Source organism: Cetorhinus maximus, chromosome 8 (genome assembly GCF_964194155.1).
Source record: "Cetorhinus maximus chromosome 8, sCetMax3.hap1.1, whole genome shotgun sequence".
Lineage (NCBI taxonomy): Eukaryota > Metazoa > Chordata > Chondrichthyes > Lamniformes > Cetorhinidae > Cetorhinus > Cetorhinus maximus.
The window spans coordinates 70,133,959-70,149,063 of record NC_135886.1 but is presented as its reverse complement, the minus strand read 5'-3'; the positions used below and the strand labels follow the sequence as shown (position 1 = coordinate 70,149,063).

General features: G+C 40.7%; 1 protein-coding gene across 2 annotated transcripts in view; it reads right to left on the bottom strand.

The window, feature by feature from the left end:
- Positions 1-957: 957 nt before the first annotated feature.
- xkrx (XK related X-linked) overlaps positions 958-15,105 on the bottom strand; it is a 46,960-nt gene continuing 32,812 nt past the window's right edge. For both annotated transcript variants that reach the window (XM_078547014.1, XM_078547015.1), the window contains exons 2-4: positions 8,983-9,321; positions 6,015-6,274; positions 958-3,093 (exon numbers count right to left, since the gene is read on the bottom strand). In XM_078547014.1, the coding sequence (XP_078403140.1) occupies positions 2,384-3,093; positions 6,015-6,274; positions 8,983-9,296 (1,284 nt within the window). In that variant the 5' untranslated portion in view covers positions 9,297-9,321 and the 3' untranslated portion in view covers positions 958-2,383. The remainder of the gene's footprint in view (positions 3,094-6,014; positions 6,275-8,982; positions 9,322-15,105) is intronic.

The window sequence follows — 15,105 nt, the reverse complement described above, 5'->3', positions numbered from 1 at the left end:
CACAAGTAGTGATGAAGTTACTGAGTCAGACAAGGGTCAAGGTCCATGTGTACATGCCTTTGTCATGATTGGATGGTATAAACCATGAATACGTGTTTTAATAGGTTTGGATAGTATAATCAGGTGTACGTGCCTTGAATGTAATAGGATAACCCACTCATGTCTAAATGAATACAATTGGATAACGATGTTACAGTAAGAAATGTATCAACTAATGATTGGTATATTCAAATGAACTATGATCTGTAACTGATCGGAGAGCTTGTACGCCATTTGGTGAATGGATGCAGCTCCCTGCATATGCTCGAATTAACCGGTATTAAGAAGCTCAAGTCTCGTTTGGTCTTTGTGGACTCGGAAGGTGCTTGTGCTCCCTTTCACTGACCATGAAACCATTGTCGATTGTAGTAAAACCCATCTGGTTCACTAATTCCCTTTCAGGAAGGAAATCTGCTGTCTTTACCTGGTCTGGCCAGGTAAGGACGGCAAACTCCAGAGCCATAGCAATGTGGTTGACTCTTAAACAGCCTAAGCAAGCCACTCGGTTGCATCAAACCACGACAAAATCTACAAAAAGGTATGAATACACCCCGCAAAGCCAGCCCTAACGACTCTGCGAAGTCCTTGTTACTAATATCCAGGGTCTTGTGCCAACATTGGGAGAGCTGTTCCACAGACTAGTCAAGCAACAGCCTGACACAGAATCACCAAATCATTCATTCCTTACAAACATCACCATCCCTGAGTATGTCTTATCCTGCCAGAGGACAGACTCACCTGAGGTGATGACTCTGGACCCCATGAAGTCTCGTGGCATCAGGTTAAACATAGGCAAGGAAACTTCCTGCTTATTACACCATACCCTTCAGCTGATGAATCAGTACCCTTCTATGTTGAACATCACTTGGAGGAAGCACTGAGGGTGGCTAGAGCACAGAATGTACTCTGGGTGGGGGACTTCAATGTGCATCACCAAGAATGGCTCTGTAGCAACACTGACCGAGCTGGTCGAGTCCTAAAGGACAGAGCTGCTACGCTGGGTCTGCGGCAGGCGGTGAGGGAACACACAAGGGGGAAAAACCTACTTGACCTTGTTCTCACAAATCTACCTGTTGCAGATGTATCTGACTATTACAAAATTGGTAAGAGAGACCACTGCACAGGTCTTGTGGAGACGAAGTCTCACCTTCACATTGAGGATACTCTTTATCGTGTTGTGTGGCACTACCACTGTGCTAAATGGAATAGATTTCGAACAGATCTAGCAACTCAATAGTGGGCATCCATGAGGCACTGTGGGCCACCAGCAGCGGCAGAATTATACTCAACCACAATCTGTAACCTTATGGCCTGGCTCAGAATGACGAAGTTGTCACTCTTGTTAGAAAATAATTAGACAAAGCTCATGCTGATGAGCTAAAGCAAAAAGAATTTTTTTAAATTTGTGAACTTACTAAAAACATTGGTTTGAGAAACTTGACTTTTACACAAGTGCATATGGTAATATTTTCAGACTCCTGCTGGAAATTATGCAATTATGGGCGAGAGGGTATGGTATCGAGACCAAATGTGACAGCCTTTTGAGATCAACTTCACTGATATAGCCACGCAAAGTGTTGCCATTTAGATATAGTATACATAGATCAATGGTATTCATTTCAACACTACAAGAGTCTATATTAAGGGAAGAAAGATAGAATATTAGGAGTAAGACAAAGAAAAAAACTGGCAATAAATCAAAATATAAACTACTTTCACCATCACAAATCATATACATTGAAACTCACATCAAATGAAAAAGAACTTTAAGCCTTTAAAAAAATACAAACACATTCAATCACCCTTTAAAGCTGGTTACTAGGCTATCTCACACAAAGCAAATGTGGGTTCAGAGAAAAACTGGCTTTGTCTATTCCTGAATAAACAGTTTTTCATTAAATACAAACATATTTCTGCATGATGTGGATCCAGCCTTAACACTCCCAAATATCAGAAAGGTCCAGGGTCCTTTTGTTGTTAATGGGTGTGTGTTCGTTGGCTAGGTCTTTCTTCGGCTTAGTGGAGAATGACTATCCTAGAGTAGTTACAAACTCCTTTGGCCGACAGTCTTCACAGAAAAGGTGAGCACAAAACAGCCTTTACCTTCTTCTGATGTGTACATTTAGAAAGTAACGTCCAAGCTCTGTTCCAGCTTGTAGTCGCAGTATGCTTTGAACTCCAGGGTCACACTGACCTTTTATACAGATAAATCATTATTCGTATTTGTTATGAAATTCACCAGCTTGTTAAACCTTTCACTACCTCGGGGAGGGGTGATATGAAAATAGCAACAAAATCACATGTTTTCACTGCAGCCACCTCTTGTCGTAACACATGAACTGAATTATGAATCCTCAACTGTACTTTCAAAGTGAGGTTCCTTCCAACAGTGGCACTGGAGACAGTCTGCGACATTGTGCGTGAAAAGCAACCTACATGGGTGGCAGTACTGATAGAAGAGGAGCATAAAGATGATTGCCAGGCTGTAGCAAATAATTAGTTGAACCACCAGCAGAGGGGAGCAAAAGTACTCATACACTTCTGTTTTGAAAAAATACCACAAAACTAGGAGTACTGCATTTTCAACAAACCGCAGTATGTAATAGGCAGACAACCTGACCCAGTTCTGTTTCTTGTTGATCAAGTCACGATTGCTGAGCATAAGCTGGACCGCTGACCAGCAGAACACATTAATTCCAGCGTAGAGAATGGTAACAAGGAACAGTACGACAGCTGTGCCAAACCGTTTGTAGTTCTTTTCAATGTTTTCAGGGAAGGGTGAGCGGCTATACCAGAACTCAGCCCAAGGGAGGAAGAGAAGGACCAGAAAGTCCACGGAGACCACGGCAAACACCCACTCCTTCAATGCTGTGCTGAACAGCACCAATACTATGACTCGTGTAGCAATTTCCAAGATGCGCCACAGGATGATGCATATGTAACCAACTGGCCTCAGTTGAATCTTGTAATCATCATACTTGATCTGGATGGAGAGGATGTTACATACCAGGGCTCCATAGGTCACTGACAGCAATGACATCAACATCAGAGCAACTGAATAAAAAGAGACAAAACTCAGTGGAAACAGATATGAACAACGAGGCCTAGAAAAATTAGTGATAAGAGTCCCTTGCTGGCTCACTAGGTTGGTGCAAAGTCATACAGACCAGGAAGGTCCCAAGTTCAAGCCCTGCTCTCTATTTAGTTAACTGATCCCAGTTGTGGACAGAGGTAAGAAAGGGACTTGGCAATTTGCCTCAACACCAGCATCCACTATGCTCCCAATGTCGTGTAAAAGGAGAGAAAGAAAAAGGACAAAAAAAAAGAAAAATAAGGGAGGGCTTCCACTTTTGATGCTTTCCCCCACTGCCTACTGGAAGTGTGTCTGTATGGATATTAAGATTCAGATTCAACTCTGATGTTCTCATGCACAGCCTGACAACATCCATTATCTGAGCTCATCACATATGAAGACTAGATACCTGGGTAAAATATGACGGGGAAACTGGAACTTGTGAAACCCATTGCAGCAAGGAATAAATACTTTGGGAAGAGAAAAAGTGAAGGGGGTAAAATTTGGCAAGATAAACAAAAAGTGCAAAAAGTAGTACAAAACGAAACAAAAGGCAGGATTTTACTGATTCCATCGAGGCCCTGACATCAGTAGCAAATGTGCATCAGCAACACGCATGGGCCTTGCCTCCTAATTTTATGGGCAACAGCCAATTAAGTGGCTGCCACTGGGGTTGCTGTCTGTCAGCCCAATCAGAAAGCCAGCAGCTCAGCAGTGCCACCTAGAGTTCTGGCCACCACTGAAGTGGACTACAGCAAGTAGGCTAAAAAAAAATTAAAAATTGAGTGGCTGACTACTGGGAAGGAAACCCCTGCAGAGATATAGTTGGAGCTGTGGGGGCTGCCTTCCCTGCCCTCAGCTGCCTCTTAACATGAATAATCCTTGCACACCTCAAAGGGGGGGGGGGAGAGAAGGTGGGGGGAAGGTGTCTCTATTTAGCTGACAATCTCCTCACGCACTGGGTGAGGGGAGGAAAATTCACTGTCAGCAAAATGCCGATGGTCTGGTAAAATGGAGCTTAACAGGGCCTTTGCATATTTACCTTGTCTGTCCTTGGGAAGGTTGGGAAGCCGGTTCACCACCGCTCCCCCACTGTTTTACCGGCCTCCAAGCCTCAATTTCTGCTCCCGAGGGCTGGTAAAATTCTGCCCAAACACACACAAAGTATGGGTTTTGCAGTGCAGACTTCCACAGAATAGGAGGGGATTAAGGCCATAATGCATTATATGGTACATTCCTGGCTGAGACGACACTGGGTAGAGGCAAGGCACATCCAAAAACTGAGGCAACAGAAATTTGTGGAAATATCATACTGGTGCAATAAGGATTCTTCTCTTAAGGTTAGGAATGTCAGCTCAGAGCTTCACTCTTCATCTGACTCTAGTGATAATTAGTTTTGGAGTACTTCATACTTATATCTAGAGCATAAACTAGGAAAAAAGGATTATCTACTTTTGGTAGTGCCTTTTCTTTTTTCAAAATGATGCATACTCCAAACACAATAAAAATAAGTCTTGAAGAGTCATACGGACTCAAAACTCTGTTTCTCTCTCCACAGGTGCTGCCAGACTTGCTGAGTTTTTCCAGCATTTTCTGTTCTCATATCAGATTTCCAGCATTTGCAGTATTTTGCTTTTATTAAATATAAAAAATAAGCCTTGTTGTATTCATCTTGGAAAAATCACACCGTGACTTAAAGATTATAATGTTATAAAGTTAATGTCAACATTTGATAAACAGTTTGTAACCTCTGTAAAAGGCCAGTTGGTGTACCTTTTCACCAGTTCATTTTATTATCTTGGTCAATTTGACTCCATTGGTGGATATTTGGCCCGTGTGTCAGAATGTTGTGGGTTCAAGCCTCATTCTAGAATTTAGGCACATAATCTAAGCTGATACTCAGGACATTACTGTAAGAGAGAGCTGAATTGTCAATAAGTGCTGCCTTTTAGACATTAAACAGATATACCTGTTCAAGTGGGTGTAAAAGATCTTATGGCACGATACCAGAAAGGATAGTCTCCTGATACACCAGCCAACATTTCTCCTCACTCAATGCCATCTAAAACAGATAAACTCATTTTCTGTTTGTTGGACATAACTGCTGTGTTTGCCTACCTGTCAACAGTCACTATACTTGGAAAGTGATTAACTGTCTGTGAAGCATTTGGAATATCCAAAGAATGCAAGAGGTACTATGTAAATGTAGATTCTTCCATGGAGATGTTAGTTACTCTTAATTGGCATTTCTCAAAAAATTTCAGTGAAACCTACACATGGGTACGAGAGTTTTTTTTCCCCGTCAAATCGAAGTTGCAGCAACAGTTGGTGCAATGGATTTGGCAGGGATAACAAGTAAAACCAGGACCACCTTGGAGTACTGGTTCTATCCAGAGTCAATTGCACACAACGCTGCTGTTGCTGCAATGCACCAGCCTGAATTTGACTTTCAGCACATTACTGGCTTACAGAATGAATCTTGTAAGCTGACCAAAAATATTTTCAATAGGTCCCAAAATTTTGTTTGGTAAACTGGTTTGCAACTATACTCAGCATGAATCAACACTTTTAGGGGAGGACATGTACAATTTACCTTATTATGGAGTCTATCTCTCTCAGTTATTTGAGCTCCTATGAGCAACCTCTGCATGATTAATCTCTGATCATCTTTCTTTCAAGTAAAGCTCCATAATATTCACCCGTCTTTAGATGTGAACTATTCCGCTTTCCAAAGAACATTTTTCTTCCCCAGTAGCACTGAAAGCATTATATATCCCATGAAATATTTGCTTTGCCTGCAGTATTCTGCAGGCAACATCACAGTAAAGCATAATGTTTGTTCCATCATGAAGCACTGGGTAACCTCTGTTCAGACCCTAGACAGCAAGACCAAACATATTACCCCGTGCTGGCGGATTGTACTTCTGCATTACACTTATATACAGCTGGAGGATGAGCTGAGGCGTGGACCCCATGAAGGCTTGAATGACAGATGCCCGCTGAAAGGCATTACGGTGGATAGTCAACTTTCTCGTCGAATGGCCCACTTCTTTTTCAAATTCATTTGATTGGCCATGATGGAATCTTTTTTTCCGGCTGATGCTGACATATGGCTCTTCATGTTTCCCAGACTTGCAGAACACAATAATTGCTTCTAGACACCTGTCAGAAACAAGGGCACAATTAAGCTAAAAAAAAACACGCAAGTGCAATTCTTTGCTCTAATGAAAAGTAATGGAAGAACAATTGCACGCTTTCATTAAAAAAATATTTAGCAATCGAATGAAAAAGCCTTTCTTTCCATCAAATTCTTCCTTCCACAGATCATGAATTATCTAAATCAAGTGCTTAATCTTCCAAATGAAAATTCTTCATAAGTACTTCCTGAATTCAACAGCTAATGAATCCGAACTCCAGAGTATACATCCATTCGGAAGACTGCCATTATTCAACCCCAGGTGCGTGTCCTCAGTAAAAATTGGACCTAATGCACACTGAATGCTATGGGTGACTTGCGTTTGGAGAGGGGGGAATCACTCCAATTGGATGGTTTTATCTATCTCTTCGGTCCTATGATAGACTGTAATCTCATCCAGCCTGTCCAATCTTCTGTGCTCATACAATTCAGTCCTTTTGAGCACCCCTGAGTCCGTAAGTTCTGAAATTCCCTCTCTAGGTTTATGTTTGACACTTTGGAGTGCAGCAATTCCAGGTATTATACATCTAAAGTCATAGTCTGATTCACTGGGAGTGATCACATTTGGGGGAACTCTGGCATAATCAAATTATCTAGTTAAAGCCTAAAAATGTAATACTTTCTCCATTTCCATGCTGTTTTATCTGCCATCTTTCTATTACTCCTTTGTCCTTTCTGCTCCTTCCAGTGGTATTACTGACTGATGGATGAATGAATTGGATTGTCAGTATCAAGTACTTTGTTGTCACTAAACAGAATTGAAAAAAAAATGCGTGATTTCTCCTTTTAAATGGATCATGTCCAGAAGGATAGCTGGTGGCAGTGATTGAAATGTTACAGAACTACTTCATTATATTAGCGTTAATAACTTCAACTTTGAATGGGAAATACTTTGCAAACTTCTGAATTCAGTCTATTAAAAAAGAATTTATTTTTACAAATTAACATTTTAATAAAACAAAATAACTCATTAATTCCATAACAATAGAAACAGCATCTATTTACTGGGTCCACATAAAAGGCCATTCAATCTGACCGGAACTCCCCACCGGACAGCACTGTGGGAGTACCATCGCCATGCGGTCTGTATCTGTTCAATCAAACCTACTTAAAGGCTGTAATGAGAATGTGGAAAGATCTTCAATTCCAAATAATAGAGCACAAATATATCTAAAGGAAAGAAAGAGATTGTGTTGAAGGCTATGCGCAGCCAAACAGGGATAATCAAAGTTAGGATTTGGTGCAAATCTGTGTTAGCACTCTAAAAGAACTAGTTACAGTTTCATTCCTCTGCCCTGTCCTCATTTCTCCTCCCCTCTACCAAATATTTACCCCCTTCCCTTTTAAAAACTATTATTAAGGATTACATATCCACCACTATTTCAGGGTGGGGAATTCCAGAATTCCTCTACATAAAGAAGAAATCTCTCATCCCTTTATGGGGAAGGGCAAGCGTGAGGCCTGAAATAGGTATTCGGTGAAATGAAAAACAGGAGTCTAGAAGAAAGTTCAATATGAGAAAACATTACACCCAGAGTTTGACAGATGGGAAAACATATACTAAATGCAATTACATACATGATAAAATAAAACAAGTAATTGTGTTTCAGAACATGCAGCAATCTACAATTGTTTGATAATTAAGGATGGGTTTTTAGGAAAGCACTTATGTAGATTATGACTTCCAATTTATTTCCCTCACTTGAATGCACAACTTCATGCTGGCATCCTTTTGTTACCCCACCCAAAAGTCTAACTACCATACAGAAGTCTTTGCCGCGTGTTGGATGGGAGTAGTGAAGCAGGGTATGATTAACAACAACAAACTGCTTTTCATTAGAGCACTTAACTTAGGAAAAATTTCCCCCGCTGCTTCAGAGGTGTTAAAAGAACCATCCCAAGTTCCCCAAAGTTCATGTGTACTTTACCTCAGAAGTTAAGGAATAGTGATCAAGAGCAAAAATGCTGGTTGATTTTTATCTTCATTAGTCTAGGGGGATCATGTGCATTTAAGATGCCAAATGATCAGCTAACTCAAACAGACCAAGAGATTAAACCCGGAGGTTCTATATCACCAGGTCCTGGTGGTTTCCATCCTACATGCATTCTTCATAATTTTCCAAGTTCTCTAGATTCAGGTCTAATGCGGTCTAAATCCATTTACAGTTCAAACAGACTAGCAAACTGTGTTAGCATACTATCCTTTTGCCTCTGTGACTTCTGTTTGAATCCAACCTAGACAAGTGGGATGAAAATTTGAAAACTAAGGTAAAACAGATTTCAAGCACTCATCCAGTTTGATGCATGTGCAGATCCACTACACAAAACTGTCCCTCATATGTCAATGAATTATCAGTTTCACTCATGGTATGGCTGGTGTGGGAAATGGAAATATCACAAAAAAAATTAATGGGGTTTATCTTTTTTTGAGCTCAAGACTGTTGGAATAATTATTGGAAAGAGCTTTGCATTGTAGTCAGTTGGATTGTATCTAACCTGAGAATGTTTGCTTTGTTGATGGGAGCCTGAAATGGAGAGTTTCTCAACTCTACTTTTACCTTGATAAGCATAAAAATCTTATCAAAATATTTTAATAGTGTTACTAAAACTATAAACATTATATCTAATCATTGACTGATAATGAAGGTCTATGACAGTAACATTCATTGCTAACCTGATGATAGGTCCCATCTGTAGTAGATGAAGCAGTAATATGAATGGCCTGTTCATGCCCAGTTCCCGATGGATTAAGATCAATGCAAACTGCACCAGCACCGATGGTACCAACATGAAGGCAATAGTTAGTCCCAGCCAATATGAATCACCCCAGCGGCTGTACAAGGCACAGAGAATGCCACCAGCTACAGTTTCTGCTATGAACAGCACCGTAGAGATGATGATGCTGGCTGGCATTTTTGCCCGGTGCAGTACAAGAGTTGCTGAGTTGCGTTTAGCTTCATCTCCATTAATAGCCCCTATTTTCTCCATTCCAATCTAATGGTTGCAAGCTCACCTAAAAACACAAATAAAAGTTATACTATAAACACATTTATTATGGTATAGGGATGTAGAGAATAATGCATACTTTGGACTGCGTTCTGTTACAATTTTATAAAGGGGTTAAAATCGTTTATATGCAAAGCAAATGGATATTCCATGCCACTGTGCCTGTTAAGTCAAAGAATGTAATGTTTTATAAGGACAGGAAGATTTAATCTTTAATGTTTAATCTGTCCTTTTAAGACTGCTGTCAGAGATTTCAGGTCTGTATTAGATTCTACCTCAGGTTCAATGTTATCGGTTTCTCCCATAAGCAGACCCCACAGCCTTTATGGTCAAGAGTTTATCATTACTGCCCAATAACCAGTCATATTGTGCAGGAAAATATGACATAACAATAGTCTTGTATTTTATTTCCTTTAAAGTACCGATCTAATTCTCTTTTGAAAGTTATTATTGAACCTGCTTCCCCTAACCTTGCTGACTATGCATTCCAGTTCCAGCTCACTATGTAAAAAAAAAATGGTTCCTCATGTCAACTGCAGCTCCTTTGCAATCATCTTAATCTGTGTCCCCTGGTTACCTACACTTCTCGACTGGAAACAGGTGCTCCTCATTTATTCTCCCAAAACCATTCATGATTTTGAACACCTCTATCAAATCCCTTAACCTTCTATGCCCAGTTTCACCAATCTTTAAGTATAATTTCCTCATTCCTGGTACTATTTTAGTAAATCTCTTCCGCATCCTTTCCGAAGCCTTGGCACCCAACTTAAAGTGTGGTGTTCAAAGCTGAAGAAAATACTCCACCCAAGGTCTAACCAGTATTATAAAATGATTTAACATACCTTCCTTGCTTTTGTACTCTATGCCTCCATTAATAAATGCAAGTATTTCCTACACTTTTCTAACAGCCTTTTCAACTTGTGTACATATATGCCCAGGTCGCTCTGTTCCTGGACTCCATTTAAAATTGTACCATTAAGTTCATATTGCCTCTTATCGATAATGTCACACTTCTCTGCATTAAATTTAATCTACCATGTGTCTACCCATTTCACCAGTCAGCCTATGTCCTCTTGGCATCTGTTACTAGGCTCTTCACTGTTTAGTAAATTCCATGTTTCATATCATCTGCAAAGTTTGAAAGTATGCCATTCATACACAAGTCCAGGTCATATGCCAAAAATAGCAGTGGCTCTCATACCGCCCCTTGGGGAACAGCTATTTATACTTCCCTCCAGGCTGAGAAACAATTGTTCACCGCCGCTGTCCGATTTCTGCTCCTTAGCTATTTTTGTATCCATGCTGCCAATGTCCCTTTAATCCCTTAACAAATATATTTTGTGGTACTTTGCAAAACACTGTTTCAAAGTCCATATTAACATCAACCCACGACTCTCATAACCCTATCTGCTACTCCATTAAAGAATTCGATCAACTTAGTCAAACACGATTTGCCTTGAACAAATCTGTGCTGACTTTCATTTATTAGTCAATAATTTTCCAAATGCCAATTATATTTTCTCCCAAATTACAGCCTCTAAAAGCTTCCCACTGACATGAAACTGACTGGCATGTAGTTACCATGTTTATCCCTCTCCCTGTTTGTGAACAGGGTGTAACATTTGCAATCCTCCAGCTCTCTCAGAACAACCTCCATATCTGAGGAGGATTGGAAGATCGTGGCCAGAGCCACTTGTTTTATCTCAGTAACCTAGGATATGCTCCATCCAGATTAGGTTACGTTTCTACTTAGGATCTCCTCTTTATTTTTATCCTGCCTAATATCGCTACCATCTCATCCGTTGCTGCTACTTTTGCAACATCTCCTCTTTAATGAACGTGGATGCGATGTACTCATTTAGTCCTTAAGCCATATCCTCTACCTCCCTAAGAATATCTTATTTTTGGTCCCTAATTAGTCACACCTTTCCTTAGATTATCCTTTCATGTTAACCACTAATAGTATCATAAGAAATAGCAGGAATAGGGCATTCGGCCCATCAAGCCCGCTCTGTCATTCAATAAGATCATGACTGATCTGATTGTAGCCTTAACTCCACTTCCCTGCCTGTCCCCCATAACCCTCGACTCCCTTATTGATCAAAAATTTGTCTAACTCAACCTTGAATATATTTAGTGATCCAGCCTCCACTGCTCTCTCTGAAAGTCCAAAGACTAACAACATTTAGAGCAGAAATTCCTCCTCACCTCTGTCATAAATGGGAGACCTCTTATTTTTAAACAATGCCCCCTAGTTCTAGATTCCCCATGAGGGGAAACATCTACCCTGTCAAGCCCCCACAAAATCATATGTTTCAATAAGATCACCTCTCATTCTTCTAGACTCCAATGATTATAGGTCAGACCTGTTCAACCTTTCCTCATATGGCAACTTCATCCAAGGGATCAGCATAGTGAACCTTCTCTGAACTGCTGGCAATGAAAGTAAATCCATCCTTAAACGAGGACACCAAAAATATACACAGTACTCTAGGTGCAATCTCACCAATTGTGTACAGTTGTAGCAAGACTTCCTTACTTTTATACTCCATTCCCTTTGCAATAAAAGCCAACATTCCATTTGTTTCCTAATTATTTCCTGTTCCTGCATGCTAGCTTTTTGTGGTTCCTGTACAAGGACACGCAGCTCTCTCTGTATTGCAGAAATTGAGGTCTCTCTCCATTTTAATAATATTCTGCTTTTCTATTCTTCCTGCCACAGTGGACAAGTTTACATTTTTCCACATTATACTCCATCTGCCAACCATTTTCCCCAGTCACTTAACCTATCTAAATCCCTTTACATCCTCCTCACAACATGCCTTCCTACCTATCTTTGTATTATCTCAAATTTAGCTACCTTCATCCAAGTCATTAACACAGATCGTAAGTAGCTGTGGCCCCAGCGCTGATCCCTGTGGCACCCCAATAGTTACAGTTTGCCAAATTGAAAATGATCGATTTACCCGACTCTCTGCTTCCTGTTAGTTAGCCAATCCGCTATCTGTACTAATATATCATCCCCAAAACCAACTTGTGCAGTAACTTTTTGTGTGGCACCCTATCGAATACCTTTTGGAAATCCAAACACACTACATCTACCTGTTACCGTTTATCCACCCTGCTTTTTACACCCTCAAAGAACTAATAAATTTGCCAAACCTTTTACAAAACCATTTGACTCTGGCTAATTGTGTTATGATTTTCTAGGTGTCCTGCTACTACCTGCTTAGTAAAAAATCCCAGCGTTTTCTCAATGACAGATGTTAGGTTAACTGGCCTATAGTTTCCTGCTTTCTGTCTCCCTCCTTTCTTTAATACAGGGTTACATATGTAATTTTCCAATCTGTTATGGCCTTTCCATAATCTAGAGAATTTTGGAAGATTACAACTAATACACCCACTATCTCTGGCACCACTTCTTTGAAGACCCTAGGGTGCAGGCTCAGGTCCGGGGGCTTGTCAATCTTTAATCCCATTAAGTTTTCCTAATAATTTTTTTCTAGTCATTGTGATTGCTTAAATTCCTCCCCCCAACTCCTTCCTCTCACCCCCTCCATTTCTACTATCCTTGGAATGCTTTGTGTCTTCTATTGTGAAGACAGATACAAAATGATACAAAATACCTGTTCAAAGTCTCTGCCATTTCCCTGTTTCCCATTTTTAATTCCCCAATCTCACCCTCTGAGGGACCAATGCTCACTTTAGCTACTCATTTCCGTTGTATGGAATTGTAAAAGCTTTTACTATCCGTTTTTACATTTCTTGCAAGTTTTCTGTCATACTCCAATTTTTCACTCTTTTTTTAAGTCATCCTTTATTGGTTTCTAAAATTCACCCAATCTTCTGGGCTACCACTAATCTTTGCAGAATTGTATGTATTTTCTTTCAATTTGATACCATCCTGAACTTCCTTAGTTAGCCACAGATGGTGCATCCTTCTTGTAGAGTCACTCTCTCTCAGTGGAAGACATATTTGTTGAGAGCTAGGAAATATCTCCTTAAATGTATGCCAATGCTTCTTTACCATCTTACCTTTAAATCTATTTTCCCCGTCCACTTTAGCCAGCTCTGTCTCTATACCCTGGTAATTGCATTTATTTTAAGTTTCAGACATTAGTTTCCGTCCCACATTTCTCACCCTCAAACTGAATGTGAAACTCTATTATGTTACGATCACGCATAGCTAGAAGATCCATTACAACCACCAGTTAATCCTGTCTCATTACATATTACCTTCTCCAAAATGGTCTGTTCCCTGATTGGTTCCTGAATGTATTGTTCCAAGAAACTGTCTCAAGTAAACTCTGTGAATACATCCTCCAGACTACCTTTGCCAATTTGATTCATCCAATTTATAAGAGATTAAAACTTCCTTCAATTATTGCAGTACCTTTCATACAAAATCCCATTATTCTTGATTTACACTCTGCCCTACAGTGTAGCTACTGTCATGGGGCCTATAACAACTCCCACCTGTGACTTTTTTCCTTTGCTATTCCTTGCCCTCACCCAAACTGATTCTACAGTTTGACCCTCCAAACCAAGATAACTTCTCACTACTGTACTCATCATATCCTGTATCAACAGAGGTACCCCCAACTCCGTTCCTTTCTTCCTGTCCTTCAGAAATATGAAATACCCTTGAATATTCAGGTCCCAGCCATGGTCACTTTGCAACTTTGTCTATCGAATCATACCTGCATATGTCCCCTCCTCAATCTCCTCTGCTCCAGATAACCCCAATCTATCCAATCTCTCCTCATAACTAAAACTCTCTAGCCCAGACAACATCCGGTAAATCTCCTCTGCACTCTCTCTAGTGCAATCATATCCTTCCTATAATGCGGATTCCAGAACTGCACGCAATACTCTAGCTGTGGCCTAACCGGCGTTTTATACAGTTTCAGCATAACCTCCCTGCTCTTATATTCTATGCCTTGGCTAATAAAGGCAAGTATCCCATATGCCTTCTTAACCACCTTATCTACCTGTCCCACTAACTTAAGGGACCAGTGGACATGCACACCAAGGTCCCTCCGATCCTTAGTACTTCCGAGGGTCCTACCATTCATCGTGTATTCCTGTGCCTTGTTTGTCCTGCCCAAGTGCATCATCTCACACTTATCCGGATTAAATTCCATTTGCCACTGATCAGCCCATCTGACCAGCCCGTCTATATCCTCCTGTAATCTAAGGCTATCCTCCTCACTATTTACCACCCCACCAGTTTTCGTGTCTTCCGTGAACTTACTGATCAACCCTCCTACATTCAAGTCTAAATCGTTGATATATACCACAAACAGCAAGGGGCCCAACACCGATCCTTGTGGAACCCCACTGGACACAGGCATCCAGTCACAGAAACACCACTTGACCATCACCCTCTGCTTCCTGCCACTTAACCAACTCTGGATCCAATTTGCCAAAATGCCTTGGATCCCATGGGCTCTTTACTTCGTTATCAGTCTCCCATACGGGACCTTATTAAAAGCCTTGCTGAAGCCCAAGTAGACTACGTCAAATACATTGCCCTCATCTACTTACCTGATCACCTCTTCGAAAAATTCAATCAAATTGGTCACTCATGACCTCCCCTTAACAAAACCATGCTGACTCTCCTTGATTAACCCCTGCCTCTCCAAGTGTAGATTAATTCTGTCCCTCAGAATTGCTTCCAATAGTTTCCCCACCACTGAGGTTAGACTGACTGGCCTATACTTCCCTGGTTTATCCCTTCCTCCCTTCTTGAATAACGGTACCACATTGGCTGTCCTCCAGTCCTCTGGCA